The sequence below is a fragment of the Mauremys mutica genome, chromosome 6, assembly GCF_020497125.1.
Source record: "Mauremys mutica isolate MM-2020 ecotype Southern chromosome 6, ASM2049712v1, whole genome shotgun sequence".
Classification (NCBI taxonomy): Eukaryota; Metazoa; Chordata; order Testudines; family Geoemydidae; genus Mauremys; species Mauremys mutica.
This window is the reverse complement of record NC_059077.1, coordinates 48519459-48535947: the sequence shown is the minus strand read 5'-3', so window position 1 is coordinate 48535947 and position 16489 is coordinate 48519459. Positions and strand designations below refer to the sequence as shown.

The 16489-nt window shown below is 41.0% G+C and overlaps 1 protein-coding gene across 2 annotated transcripts in view; it reads right to left on the bottom strand.

The window, feature by feature from the left end:
* The window catches only part of RASGRF2 (Ras protein specific guanine nucleotide releasing factor 2), a 197314-nt gene extending 181453 nt beyond the window's left edge, over positions 1–15861 (bottom strand). Inside the window, exon 1 of one of the 2 annotated variants that reach the window (XM_045022488.1) lies at positions 15414–15861. In XM_045022488.1, coding sequence (XP_044878423.1) covers positions 15414–15698 — 285 coding nt within the window. In that variant the 5' untranslated portion in view covers positions 15699–15861. The remainder of the gene's footprint in view (positions 1–15413) is intronic. The other variant, XM_045022489.1, reaches the window with a different exon arrangement.
* Positions 15862–16489: the final 628 nt, after the last annotated feature.

Below are 16489 nucleotides of genomic sequence, written 5' to 3'. Positions count from 1 at the left end.
CTCTCTCCCAAAATTATACCTTCTTGGTGAAATCTGAGTTTTGCCTTTGACTTTAATGGGGCCACGATTTCACACTCTTTCTCTATCTAAATTCTTAAACCAAACTCATCACTATGGAATCTGAGTGCATTTCCACTAATCCCCTTCAATCTCCCATTGCAATTCTCCAGTGAGAATTTTCTTCAGATTAAAAACGTGAATTTCATAGAGCAAGTTTCAAAAGATGTATGATATGTCACAAAGGTATGGAATATAAAAGGATATGAGAAGAAATTTATAAGAGGTTGGGTATTTACGGTATCAGCAATTCTACTTTTTGTTTTTGAGACAGAGTCTCCTATTCTAAACATCACACATATAAGTTAAAGGTGATATTCTCTTTGTTACACAGAAGTCAGTGGGGATGCAGATCTGACCCTAAATAAAGAACCAATGTACACAGGCGTTCCCAGGACACTATACGTGAGTATAAATCCACAACGAAAATCTATCAGTTATTGCTTACATTAGAACATTATAAAAATTCAAAGTTATTTTAAAAAGGTTAAGGATGGGTTCAAAATCAAATGGGACTTGTAATCCTCCTTTCCAAAATCCCAACCTATACAACTAGAAAGTTCCAGAGGATAACGTAGATGCTAGAACTGCCAAATTTAGCTGACACATCAGTTAACTTTCTGACCAAATGAAGGGGTTGCAACAAAATACAAAAATGCAGAGGTCTGAAGGGATTAGCTGACGTAGGGCATCAAGCTGTCAAAGAAATTCAGACCATGGTGCTCTGGTTGTTTTTGATATTCTTGCTTAATAAAGACCTCACATGTCACTGAAGACAATGGAAGAAAATGTTGCATTAAGAACAACAATAATCAAAATTGTTTTGGAAATTGTTGGGAACCTGTCTGACCTTTGTTAAGTAAGTTGTTATCATTCAATTTAGACATTTTGCTTCATCTGCAATCATCCTAGAAGTAAAATAATTGACTCAGCACCTGAGTATTATTATTGTAATTAATCTGTCAAGCAGCAGATTCAGTGCGTCTCTGTTCAAGTTCTTACATGGCGCTATCACCGTAGTATCCGAGTACCTACTTTCTTCCTCTCCCCCAGAAGTAACCTGGAACATCAAAGAGCTTCCACAGGAGAACTCAAAAGCAAGCAACAGGACCAGGGAACCAAGACACAAGATCAAGAGTCTGTGTAAGAAGCAGGGAGATGAGCCAGGAAGCAGGTTGTGGGTGGGAGGTTGCCAGCGGTAGGATGCAGGGGAAGGAGCCTGCAAACAGGAGGTGTGTGAGGAAATTGCTAGGGGTGAGAAACTGGAGGACAACAGAAGTGTGTGTCCCCCAGGAGACCATAGACAATATAACCGAACTCTGGGCAGTGGGACCTACACAACAGTACTTAATTCATTTTCAGTAACGACAGAGAAGCCACCAGGTACTACAGATTATAGGGCCAAGTGGCTGGTATATTTAGTATACTAGCACTGAAGGTTATTGCTGCAGTACCGGTGTACAGAGTATCTAAAACATTTTGATGTACTGCTAGGCTTACACCAACCTCATCAAGTGGGGTCAATTAACTATATTTTAGCTCTCACCATGCAGCAGACTTTTCATAGAGAACACAGAGAAGAAATTCCCTGATCTCAAAAAAGTGTACAATCCAAACGATGGATTTGACAGACAAGCAGGATATAATGTATAACAGGATGGGGAAGGGGTGAGGAAGGACACAAGTGATTCAAATGTGTTTACACAGTAACTCATTTTGGGCATGCATGTCTTTATGTGGTTCAAACATAATGAAGATATGTCATTTGTTTTAACATTTCTTGTAGGCAATGCCATCGAATTGTGTTTTCAGAGCAATCTGAATGAGGTGAGGGTGAAGATTTAACAAGCCGATTGTTACAAGACGTTTCTAACATAGAGGCAGCCTGAAAGAAGAAGCTGAGGCACCGTAGAATTATTAGTTGATATGAGTATCAAGGTTGGAGCCACTGGTGGACGTGGGCTGAGGAGACACATGAAATGAGGTCAGACATGTAGGAGGAAGGACAAGAATTTGAACTTAGAGAATACCGCAAAGAAGATCCAGTAAAGTGACTGAAAAGGTGCGGGTGTAACAAAGATGAAGCAACAGACAGAAAGATTATTTTGACATCAGTTTTTGGACAGACTGAGGGAAGGCAAGGTCAATATCAGAAAGGCCTGAGACGAGAAAGAGAGTACAGCAGTCAAGGCTGGAGACAACAAGAGTTTGGAATGATGATTCAACTATCAGGACAGAGAAGGAGGATCAAATTTTAGACAACCTGTAAATGAAGAAGTGACAGGAGTTGGCCACAGTGGGGATGTGGAAACGTGGGGTGAGGGGCAGAGTTAACAAAACTTACTCTTGATGACAACTCAATTGCCATCTTAATTATTATTTGAACTGCAAAAGTGCCTAAGGCCCCAGTCATGAATAAGAGCCCCATTGTGCTAGACACTGTACAATATACATAACAAAAAGATTATCCAGTGTATATTGAGCCAATATATTGGGAAATATAACTCAGATGACACAGCAACATAAAAATCTATAGTAAATCTATAAAATAAATTATATAACAATATATAATTTATAAAAATCTATAGTAAGTCTATAAAATAAATTATATAAACAATGTAATATAACCTGTTATAAAACCAAAATTAAAAACTGGTAGCCTTCAGTGATTATAAAATATTGTTCAGAAAAGAGGAGAAACATCAGTTAGCATAGGCAGCAGTAAGATGACTTGTTGGTACAACTGCAAAGAGGTAGGGTCCCTGGGATGAATGATGTAAAGTCATTTTCCAAAAATACAGGGAAGAAATAGCGGCAAGAACTAGAAACACATTAGGACATTAAATTTAATTTAACCATCTACTATGTCTCTTTAGAGAAGGAATACAACATCTCTCTCTCAGGTGCCCAATGTGTCATACCGCATTTCTTGCTCTCTGTCAAGAAAGTCAGAGTTCTTCACTGGAAGTCACCACTACTCCTGTAACATAATGTCTCATAATATTCGCAACCAGCTCCACTTGCCTTCATGTATGTGTCCCTTGTATCTTTCTCCCACTAATATCTCAAAGAACCACCTTCTATGTCCTGGGATGACCTCCCTGGATCTATGTGACGTGAAGAAACCTCCCTCTCTCCTTTCAAATCCCTCTTTAAAACCCTGTTGGCTTTCCAAAGCTGAACTTAATTTCTGTGCCAAGTTGCTTTAACAAGAGAAACATTTACATTTTTTTAAAAAGTGGGGGGGACTGACATGCTGTATGCATCACAGCTCTCAGAATTTTATGTATAAATCTCATCTTTCCCTTGCCCTGGCTCCCCTTGACCAATATTCTCTCTTCCTTTGCCATATATAATTTAGGGCCCAATCCCACAGACGCTTAGTACCAGGCATACTGCTTGCAACCTGAGTAGTCCAGCTGAAGACAATGAAACTATTCTGAGTAGTGAGTAGACCCAGTAGTAAGAATTTGTATGATAAGCCCCAAAGCCCACTGAAGTCATTAACGTCAACAAAGTATTTCATTGTGTTTGGATCAGGCCCTTCTTAGGCTAGGGATGTGTCCTGTGCTAGTTTAGGGTTGCCAACCCTCCAGGATTTGCCTGGAGTCTCCAGGAATTAAAGATTAACCTGTAATTAAAGGTTATGTCATGTGATGAAATCTCCAGGAATACATCCAACCAAAATTGGCAACCCTGTGCTAGTTATGTATACAACACCACACATATTAATCACCACGCTGTATTAATCACCACACACCAACACCACACTGTATTAATCTAACTAATTTAGGTACTTATATGGCTCCCCTATCACCATAGTATCTGAGCACATCATAAGCTTTAATGTATTTATCCTCACAACAATGCTTCTGAGGTTAGAGAGTGCTATTATCCCTGTTTTACAGCTGAGGAACTGAAGCACAGAGAGGTGAAGGAACTTGCCCAAAGTTCCACAGGAAGTCTACTGTGCAGCAGGGAACTGAACCCAGGTCTCCCCAGTGCAAGCTATGATCTTAACTACTTGTCCGCCCTTTCTCCAATACTGATGCATGGCCCATGTTGTTAATACACTGAGAGTTACACAAGCACACAAATATGAAAGTAAACCCCTTAGGTAATAGAAGGAGATATGCCAATCTCCTAGAACTGGAAGGGACCTTGAAAGGTCATTAAGTCCAGCCCCCTGCCTTCACTAGCAGGACCAATTTTTGCCCCAGATTCCTAAGTGGCCTCCTCAAGGATTGAACGCACAACCCTGGGTTTAGCAGGCCAATGCTCAAACCACTGAGCTATCCCTCCCCCCAGAACCCCTTCAGACTACACAAAAATAATAATCTATAGCAATATTTCCTAAATAATTTTAAAAAGTTGAATCTGACAGCATCCCTTTAATAAGACAAATAGACGTTAATAAACTATTTAAAATTCTTTTCACTATATGAAAACTATCTTTTCTATTTATTTCACTTAAAATCAGTAACTGTTCCTTTAAATTACCAACAAAACATTCTTTCGAACACATGCCATTACTAAATTCAGCTTCCTGGTACACAGCCAAGGTATCTGCCACTAAGCTGCAGAGTACATCACAGCATTAGGAAAACAACATTTCTTTTTAAAGCACTTTAATATTAGTAAATGTTATGCATTCATATTTTCATAGATTGGTAGCAATTTTGAGATTGCTCTATCAGAGAGCCTTTTCAGCTTGCTTCACATTCTGGAACCATAATACTGGACACCAGCTTGCTAGTTCTTCCCTCAGGCCACCAAATAATGCACTTATGAAACTTCCATCTGCAGCAGGCAGCACAAAATATAAAAACAATTAGGCCTAGGAGCTGTAAGCTCACACCGGTTACAATGAGAAATAGGCATCAAAATGAATTGCATCTATCTAGCTAATATAGTCCTATAGCACCTGTAACCTATGGTACCTAAGGGCTTCATTTTTACAAACATTTGTTGTAAATCTGATGTTTCTTTCCTTTTTTATATTCAAGAGTTTTCTACTTTGAATTGTAAACAAAAAGATTTAAACTGAATTGTACTATAATACCATACTATATCATAATATAAACTTTAATTACATACAAAACATTATATTAAAAGAACGTTAGCGTTGCATAGTCACGAACTCAGACATTATATGTATAAAAAAGTTATCTTGTATATAGACTATAAACTTAATTCAGCTCCTTTATTCATATGCATTATATTAATCTTTATACTCTTTTTCCATAGGACACCTGTCACATACAGTGCACTGGGCATGAATCAGGGCTGTGTAGTAAATACGGCTGTTTGTAGGACTTCTGCCTAATTTTTTTTGGTAGAATTTGGAAGATGGGTAGTGAATGAGGTCTCACAATTAAAGCAATTGAACGCTAACCTAGAGAACAGGATTCTATCCCTGCCTCTGCTGCAGAGGCCCTGTGTAATAGTAGGCAAGCTAAGCTAGCCTCTTACACTTTTCACATGGGGGAACTAATTGTGTGTTTCTCATTTTCTGGGTTTCCATTTTGAGATACTGATTTGCAGAACACTCATGACTGTAACTGAACTGTGATATGAACAAATAAAATGCTACAAATAAATAAATAAATACTTAGCTCTCATATAGCACCTTTTCACCAGTAGATCTCAAATCACTTCGCAATCTTTAATGTACTCATCCTCAGAGGCGGCTCCAGGCACCAGCGCACCAAGCGCGTGCCTGGGGCGGCAAGCCGTGCGCAGGGGGGGCGGCGGGCGGTCTGCCAGTCGCCATGAGGCTGGCAGTCAGGCTGCCTTCAGCGGCTTGCCTGGAGGAGGTCCGCCGGTCCCGCGGCTTCGGCAGCAATTCGGCGGCGGGTACGCCGAGGGTGCGGGACCAGCAGACTTCCCGCAGGCATGCCGCCAAATCCACGTTACCAGCGGACCTCCCGAAGGCTGCCTGACTGCCGTGCTTGGGGCAGCAAAATACATAGAGCCCCTGCTCATCCTCACAACACCCTGTGAGGTAGGGAAGTTCTACTATGCCCATTTTACAGATGGGGAACTGAGCCACAGAGAGGCTGAGTGACCTGCCCACTGTCACATGGGAAGTCTATAATGGAGCAGGGAAATGAAATCCGGTCTCCAAAGTCCAAGACTAGTGCCTTAACCTATAGAATGCTAAGTTCTCTAAAGAATCAGGCCCTATGCTTCTCAAATTGGGCATCCAAAATTAGTTGACACTTCTGACCTTAGTGTCTCTATGCCTCAGGCCACATCTGTAAAATGTTGTGAAAATAATTAATATTTGTAAATCACTCATACTACAGTGATGAGCACCACAATAAAAAACAAGGAAATTAAATAATTCTATATTCAGAGGATAGTTTGAATCATATGCACTAAATAAGACCTGAGACCACATACTGAACAATGAGGATAAAACAAAAATTTGAATAGCTGCTCATTCAATGAGCACAATCCATTGTGTGCAGAGTAAGGTAGGGGTTCTGTAGAAAAAACAATACCTGATCATGTAAATAAAGACTTTATCATAATGTATATGCATAAAGTGGCTGAACTAAAGTTGCACAGGCAACCTTAATTCTGGCATTTCCTAATTTCTGAGTGCTTGACTTTGCAACCTTAATAATGTTCCTTTAGTGTACTTCTTTGTATGCAATTTCCTAGGTTTTCTAACAAAGCAAACTGGAAAAAAAAAAGAAATTTATCACATGGAACCATATTGACACTGATATGGGTCATCAGCTAAGTTCCTCTAAGCTGCGCAGCTGCGCAGCAGGCTATCAAGGACTGTGCAAGTACGCAGCAGGGAGAGGCACCACCTCCTGCGCAGACCAGGCTGGAGCACGTTTGGGGCGTGTAGTCTCCATGATCAGCTGTGCTCAGGCTGGCATGCTCCCAATGCTGATCAAACAGGAAATGGAATGTCAAAAATTCCTGGGGCTTTAGCAGGGGAAGGGTTGTTTCCTGTGTACCTGGCTGCAGTGCAGCAGAGTTGAGAATGATCTAGACTGTTCTCAGTGGTACCAGATGACACAACAAGGAGTAATGGTCTCAAGTTGCAGTGGGGGAGGTTTAGTTTGGATATTAGGAAAAACTGTTTCACTAGGAGGGAGGTGAAGCACTGGAATGGGTAACCTAGGGAAGTGGTGGAATCTCCTTCCTTAGAAATTTTTAAGGGCAGGCTTGACGAAGCCCTGGCTGGGATGATTTAGTTGGGGATTGGTCCTGCTCTGAGCAGGGGGTTGGACTAGATGACCTCCTGAGGTCCCTTCCAACCCTGATATTCTATGATTCTATGATCTCCAGAGCGGTCACAGATGAGCATTGTGGGACACCACCTAGAGGCCAATTAAGTCAAATTACACAATGCTGCATCTGCACTGCCTCGCAGTCAACCCATGAAAATCGAATTAAGCACTGCACCTCTCACAGAGGTGGATTACAGAAGTCGACATTAGAGGTGACTTAGGTTGGTGTAAAGGACCTGGTAGTGTAGACATATACATTAACAGGTCAACTTAAGGCAGCTTCCTTTGACCTAACTCTGTAGTGTAGACCAGGCCTTAGACAAAAGCTAAATTGGGTCGGTCACAGTCCACGTTCCATCTTGTTGCCATGGGCAGTAACAGGGAATTAAAGGAGGACCATAGCTGTTCCAACCTTTACGCCCTTGCATAGGAGCACAAGGAGGCACAGGGCGCATGCATGGCCCTGACAAGCACAGCTATTAAAAGATTCCAAGCTCATGCACAGGAGGTGCTTGTGCATCTACAGTGGGATCCACACTAACATATTCTCAAAGAACTCTTGAATTCAGAATTGTCAGTTTTAAAAAGATTTGCACCACTGTTCAGAAAGTTCCAAATCAATCAATAGTGATTTTAGCACATGTGGACTGATTTGGTCCAAGTTTTATATTTGGCTAGCTGCTGAAAAGGCAAAAAAATTGGTAAAAGTTCATCAGTATTGAAGGGCTGATAAAAAAATTGGTATGGTCTAACTAGTTAGACTAGGAACTTGTTTATTGTGTTCTTGTGTTTTACTAAGAGAATTGTAAGCTTTTTGTTTTGAACACCTGTACCTTATGTTTGAGGAATAGGTGTAATTTGGGAGTGAAATCTCATAATATGTGTTTTGTGTTCATTTTATAAAACCTTTGTCAGTTTTTTAAGCTCTAGGACACTGTCACAACCACCACTTTGTGTGGTAAATATCTTTGTGTTGTGTTGTTACTGCCTCTACATTTATTGCAAACAATCTGATCTCTGCCATTTCTTGACACCTGTAGTTTATCCTTATGCCTTGGTTTGCAGTTTCAATTTGATGCATTTTCATTCTTTCACTGACTGGTATTTCTCATTTTTGTGTGAGAAGTGGCTTTCACTAGCTCTGCAAATACGAATTTGCCAATTGACATTCTTGTGTGGGATCGAAGTATTTTTCAATGACACTGTCCAGTCATTTGCTTTCCTCTTCATGTTCCCATCAGACATATTGTAAATATCCAAAGTCCCTGGGTCTACCACATGCAGCAGCGTGAAAAATTTCACCCTCTCTGATTTTGCTGAAACACCACTTGCCTCAAGCAAAACATGGAAGTGGTACAGGCATCTCCTCCAGTACTCTGCTATGTTCCTTTCCAGACTGAGGCATTGAGGTGGTGTCATTTGCTCCACTTTAGTTTTCCTCTGAGTGTGACATGATCAGGGTTGCCACTAACAGACTGATCGTACATTCCCGGCCCTAGTCACTTGACATGGATTAGAGTTATAAAAGGTTAATATCCCCGTCACATGACAGGGGTCAGTATTCTGACTTTGCTGCACCCAACCAGAGAGTGAGAACTATATTTTTCACTCCAACAGTATCCTCTGATTCCCCACTTACTATTGTTACACATATGAATTCTATTAATTTTGAAAAGGGATACAATTTAGAAGTGAATGAGTTCTACTAATTAATTTATTTAAACTCATTTCTGGGACACATCTCCATTAGTGGTGTATATTAGCAGGTAGCCTGATTTGTAATGATATAAAGCAGATGCACTGATTTTAAAGTGTGAAAAATGAGCATTTAAAGATAAAATTTAACATTTCTGTTATATTAAACACTTGTGGATATAGCTGTGGCTTTTCCTAGTCATTCTCCCATCATATAAAAAAATTCAAAATTCTAAACAAACAGATATATTCTCAGTTAAAAATAAATGAAGAGTCTGCACTTTTCTGCTTGGTTCAATCAATAGTGAGATCACATGGGTTACATTTTTCTATTTTTATACTGCCTGTTGCCTGAAGGCCAGGTGGCATATTGTAAGTTCACTTTTCAATTCTATATGAAGAGCCACAGGCAATCTCTTGTAATGTAACTTGCATTAAAAGGACAGCAGTGTCAGCAACTAATTTTTAGACTGCTACTTGCAATATATATATATATATACACATTGAAGTATTTTGTGAACTAATGCCCACAGTCTAGACTGTTATATGACACTCACTGTCATTACATCTGGGGATACATCAAGGACCTCAGCCTGCAAACCCTTACTCATATAAGAATCCCTACTCACTCAAAGAGTCCCAGTGGGCCCTGAATGCTTGTGAGGATCAGTCACTACAATAGAACTAATATCCATGAGAGATTTTTTGGGTGTTTTTTTTTTAAAATAAGAACTCCTCCTTTGGCAAAGCCAATACATTAAAAGAAAAAATAAATTGTAAATTTCATTTTCCATCCCAAGAATATTTTAATTCCAATAACATCACCACTAACACTCTACATTTGTTGGTACAAATGAATCACTGTCATTTCAATGGACAATTGACATTGAGAGGCCATATTAATTTATTCTTTTTAAATAAAGCAGGACATTTCTAGTATGTGGGCAACACCACCTGGACTATGCTTTGGACCATCCCAGGAAACTATCCTGGCAAAAAGACTTAAGAATCATGGACAATATTATACCTGAATAGGCAATTGATTATGATAGTCTCTTCTGAATACAGAATGACTGTATTATGGGTGTTGTTATGAATTTATATTGTATTACTTAAAAAAATTAAATGAGCCTGGTAAAGTATGGGCTGATGGCATATATCTTTTTCATTATTTCAAGAACTGTATTTAAAATAAAGAGGTTTCACACATCATATAATTTCTCTGCCCTTTGTAAATAGAAGCACGGCAAAACTAAATAAATATAGAGCTACAGGCAACAGTAAAAATTCAAATAATTGGATTTTGTTAGTCTGTGGGGACACAGACTTAGTACTGCATTTAATTTTGTTAAGTGGGAGAAATATTATTTCAGACAAGGTACAAGAAAAGAGTCATCCCACTGTTCTTAAATCATATAGAATATTTTAAGCTGTTAGCTTTTCTAAGATTTTAATTTTTTTTAATAATATAAAACTACATTTTAAATGTTGAGCTTAATCCATATACAGTTATGAAACAAACTGTAATTATATAGGCATTGGCCTAATATAGACTATTTAGAATAACTTGTATTCAATATCCATACTTCCATAAAGCCCTTTTTCTCTAAATTGAATGAGTTCACTGGACCAGAAATTCTATACTCTAGTGAGGCATTGAAGAATGGTTGTGTTTCATTTTAATTGTAAAGAGATTAATCACCCACAGATATGAAGTCATTTTTCTTTAATGACCCTCTGAAACATAAATAGATATTTTCTCTCAAAACCACAGTCATAGTGAAGTATTGGCATGCCAGGAGCTGCACCTGTTTTTGGTTTATGGTTTGTGGTTCTATTAGGGGTGGGAAAGAAATATTTTAACTTAAATCAGACTTTAAACTTTTCAATGTATAATATTTTCACATTCAGATTGGTGGCTTACAAACTACGCTAGGATTTAATAGATGGCGATGACTCTTGTGCAGAAGTTATTTATCAAAAAGCTCTTCTAAAATTCTAAGTTTTGAGTTCAAAATACATTGTGGAAAGTTAAAAGCTCCATAAAAGGTCATTATAAACACAACTGAATGTCCATTTATTCATGGATTAGATAATTTATTTAATATTGAATCAGAAACTACACTTTTAGAATAATTTGTTTTGAAACAGGAGGAAAAATATTTTTTAAAAGTCCTCCCACTGCTATCACTAGGCAAGAGCCATAAAAATTGCATACACTATATCAAAATTATTAAAACAATGCCACAAGTCTCTAATACATTATAATAAAAAGTGGAGCATTAAACTAAAAGCCTTCAGTATACTCTAGAAATTGTACAGTAGTTACTGTCCTTGTGTAATAATCCTCTGTGACAGATTGGTGGAAAAGCCTAACAGCACTAGTATTGGTTAAAATGCGGAATCTTTAAGCTGCTTGTGTTTGATGGGGGTCAGGGAGTGTGTGTTTACACATCTGCACATAAACATATTTGCTGGCTGAAATTCACCAACACTGATATTTTCCCTGCTGAAATGTAAAAACTTACGGTAACTCCAATGATCTTATCTGATACATGACATTACAAGCAAGACTATTAATTCAATTTCTAAATCAAAAGGATATGCAAAATAACTAAAAGAAAAATGAAACATATGTTTCTTCTTTTGCATGCATCTTCTATAATCCACAGTGGTAGAACTGATAGAAAACAAATTCCTTTGTTAAATGTACATTGCAACTTCATCTTTCATTGACTGAATGATAAATGTATTAATCAGCAAGTTGTTGCAAACCATGAGGTGCTGCATGCACCGCAAATGCGTATTTCCCATGCTATTGAACATACTTTCTACTATTTCAATGGAATATCCAGTGAAATAACCTAAACAGAAATATTTTCCTCAGCAGCAAAATAGTTAATCTTTAAAAAGGTAAAGGTAATAATTGGAGATATACCAATCTCCTAGAACTGGAAGGGACCTTGAAAGGTCATTGAGTCTAGCCCCCTGCCTTCTCTAGCAGGACCAATTTTTGCCCCAGATCCCTAAGTGGCCCCCTCAAGGATTGAACTCACAACCCTGGGTTTAGCAGGCCAATGCTCAAACCACTGAGCTATCCCTCCCCCCTTTATATATTGTACTACAACCTTCTTGAAACTATCCAGAATTTTTACTCATTTTGATGCAGCTCACTATTTTTGTCATGACATCCCATACTCCAACTTCTCTTTTTCATGGTCTACTGCAGTTACCCATCTGCTTTAACCCTAAATCGGCTAGTAAGATAAAATCTAAATAGACAAACCAAAGCATAAGTGCAAACTGTCATAAATGAATTATGGATTAAAAAACTGTCTCCACACCTCACACTGTCTAATTTAGGATACTGTATAACACTTATCATTGCAGTATCTAAGCTTCCCAGGTAAACTAAGTGTGTAAAATAAGCTCCCTTGTCTTGAAGGAGGTGATGTTTTTTTAAATCTTCTCTTCTCCCCCTTCTGGAGAAGAAGGCTCTGCCTGGGAAATAATTCTTTTTAAAATCACCAAATAACATTTTATCTGCTCATGGAAGCTAGCCTTGCACAGGTGGAAGTGAAAGTTTAAATGCTGAACCTTCATTATCATCTGTTTCAAATAACTTTACACTCGTATTTTATGAAAACAGAGGGCTCAGATTTTTCAGTCGTATTATTTTTTCCCCTCTAATAGGATGGGTGCATCAAGGTAGGTGCCTCAAGAAAGAAAAAGAAAACAGAAGCATTGTACCAGTTGAATTTGTTTTCAAATACTTTTTTGTTTTGTTTCACACTGAAAAATACAACTGGTTCTTAGAAAACACACTAGGGTTGCCAACTCTCCAGGATTGGCCTGGCGTTACCCGGAATTGGCATTGATTTCCAGGTGACTATTGATTTTAATAGGATATTTTAAGAAAATGACATTACGTCATGTTGGGGGAAAAAATCTCCAGGAATAGCTTAAATCAAAGTTGGCAACCCTAAAATACACACATTTGTGTCTGTATGGATACTTATCATATTTGGAAGAGAGTTTAAATTATTTTAAGGAGGTACTGAGAATAAAGTGAGATTATAGGGCTCCATATTTATTACTTTCAATACCTCCAGATCAGGTTTCTTCATTTTACAGGATAAAGGAGAATTTTTCTAACTGCCAGCCTTGCAAACTCAAACCAGGATCTGAAAACTCTACCTGTATTCTTTCTCCCTCTCAAATCTTCAATAAGCATTTTTGCTGACAAAACTTAGCAATTTAGTTGATGTTTAAAGCTGGATAGACTCCAGCTTGCTCTCCTATCATTTTGTAGTGCTAAATGCATTTTAAAAAAACACTTTGTTTCTGTCAGTAAAATAAGCATGACTTAAAGATACCCAAAGAGCAGATACATAAAAGGTGCTGTTTTCACATAGTTTTCTATGCACTTTAAAAACCCTAGTTATAGAAACAAAGACAGTAAACCCATGAAAAGATTGGGCTGGGGAGTCCTAGAAGACTGACATTAAGGAATAAGTGTTTATTTGAACCAGGGATTCCCATACACTTCAGTTACCCACCCTGACAAGATTATACATCAAAAGAAGTAGGCAAAAGAGTTCTATTAGTCATCCCACTGTGCATATGTTAATTTGCATAACTAGGTATATTTTTACCTATAGATGTTGGGTGAGTTAGATAAGCATGAAAGTATCAATGCCAAAAGGACTATAAATAAATGGAAAGTTAAGACAAGACAGCAAAAGAAGAGATACTTTCCGAATTTAGCTTTCCTAACATATATATCAATCTAAACAAAGTAAATGGACTAGAAGATTTTCATAAGCTGAGAAAGGTTTATTCCTCTCTCATAACAAATGCCTGAGTTTACCTGACACCTTCCTCTTTGGAAGTAACCAAACTTCTCCAAACCAGTTTGACACCTGTTGATATCTTCTGTCAAGCACAGATGAATCAGCACATGCCACATGCAAGTTTAATGCACTTCAGCAAAGAAGTGAATAAAAGGACACCAGAGTTTCACATTAGGTGCATTATCCTAAAATAGAGGAGGCCTAGAGTAGAATATCTGATTCATTACTACACCTCTACCCCAATATAACGCTGTCCTCGGGAGACAAAAAATGTTACCGCGTTATAGGTGAAACCGCATTATATCAAACTTGCTTTGATCCGCTGAAGCATGCAGCCCTGCCCCCCCGGAACGCTGCTTTACCGCATTATATCTAAATTCGTGTTATATCAGTTTGCATTATATCGGGGTACAGGTGTATATAGCGTAAGTGCAGTGCCCTCTTATTCATTGTTTGAAAGATGTATGTGATGTTCTACAACACGCCAAAAACAAACAAAACCCAACACCTGATAGCTTAAGAAGTGTCCACTTTAGGGACCAGATCCTGCAACTCTTACCATAGAGGAGCTGCCCTTCACTCCCATGAGTAATTCCACTGAAGTCTCTGGTTTTGTTGAATGAGTAAGGAAATGCAGGACTGGACTATAAAGTTTCATGATTTCGTTTCCATTACAATTTTGTTCAGCCTTAAAAATATTACACAAATATTAGTCTGATTTACTCCCCATTACAAACCCCCTTCCACTGGGGATTGCATGGTGCATACATCATAGTATAAATTGACTATGTCTACTTTTTCCTGGTCCTTCCAGTAGCTTCTTAGAATAGGTTTTCACTATAACTAGCAGGGTTTGCCATTGCCCAAAAATGGAATCTGATTAGTTTTAAGACTCATACACATTGTTGCGACACATTTGTCCCAGAATTCTTTATCTGTTTAAGCTGGCTCTACTGAGTATGCAGTTATCTCCCAGAGCTCAATAGTGGCATATCATTCGTTCATGAAATTTTAATACTCAGGCACCTTGTATAAAGCATGGAAGTGCAACTACTGGGAAGATGGGACAGCTAAAAGACCGGCGACATGTCTCTGCCCTAGTCTATATGGACAATGAGAACATCCAGAGTTACCTTAGGGTCATTAAAAAAAAAGTTTGGCAGAGATAAACGCTCATGCTTCAGGGCACAAGGCAAGATCTCTTGCCTCCTCCTCTTGAAACAGCCACTGCCAGAGGAAGGATACTGGAATGGATGGACCCACGGGTTGGATCTGAGGTGGCAGTTCCTATGCTCCTAGGTGTTTACAGCCCTGCGCAGCCTCTCTGAGGCAGTGTGGTTACAAGGCATACGCGTTTTCACTCTGAGCTGCACCGGTACCTGACATTGGTTTCGTGACCCCTCCACCCATCTGAGGGCTGAATAACGGCAGCGGGTGTTCCCGGTCCATGTTGAAGCCCCGAAGGAAATAGCTCGGGGAGCGCTGCTGGATGAGGGAGGCGGGGGGGGGGGAAGCCCCGTGCATATGGGATGAGTGGGGAAGGGGCCGGCGGTACCTGCTTGTCTAGCGCGGTGTCCTTGGCGCTGCCGGCGGAGGCGCCCTTGGGGGCCGGCGCCCGCTCGCAGCTGCAGCCCTCCAGCATGTACATGCCGGCGGGCCGGGCGCTCTGCTCGCTCTCGAAGTAGAAGAGCACGTTCTGGTAGAGCGCGAACCACTTCTCGTGCCAGCGGCTGGTCTCCGCCGTCTTCTTGCTCAGGTAGCCGCGCTTGGTGCCCTCCTTGCGGGCCAGCAGGGCCAGGTACAGGGCGTGCCCCTCGTTGTAGCGCACGCTCTTCTGCATGGTGCCTGGGCAGCGGGCCGGCCTCCGCCGCCTCCTCACTGCCCCGCATACGGCAACTGCCGCCGGGCGCTCACAGCCCCGCCGAGCCGCGACGGTGCCTCATGGGCTGTGCCCGCACCGACGGGCAGCTGCCGGCCGTGGCGCTCCGCCCGCCCGGCTGGGGGCTGCTCTCGGGGGAGGCGGGACCGGCGCTGGGCCCCTCCGGCCGGACGCTCTCCCGCCTGCGGGATGCGGCTCCGCGCCGCGGCGGCTCCCTGCTGGCCTGCGGGTGGGAAAGTCGGGGCTGGTGCTGTCCTCGGGGGCTTGGTGCTGCTGCTTCCCTCTAGGCGGCTCCTCCGGGGCTGCAGCTCTGCCTCCCCGAGGGGCTCCCGGCGCCACCACCCAGCGCTACCCCTCAGGCACCGGGCGAAGCATCCCGAGCCGCCAGGCCGGCGCCCGGTCTCTCCTCTCCCTCCCTCCCCCTGGCCAAAAAAGTTGCGCGCGGAGCCCGAGCTGCCCCCGCTGCGGGAAGAGACGCGCCGAGCCCGCGAGGATCCCCCAACAAACTCCGCCGGGAGCCAGAAAGGGAAACGTCACGTGGGAGATCAGCTGTAATCGGCTTTGAGCCCAATTTAAAGAGCAAAGTCGCCGCCGCAGCGTCCTATCCCTCCCTCTGTGTGCGAGGATCTGCCTCCTCCCTGGCTGCCTCCCCTGAGGGTTTATCTCCATCCAGCCGATCTGGCTGAGGGGGAGAATTATAGGAAAGCCAGAGAGATGGGGAGAGAAACAAACAGATTTCCACAGCACTGGGG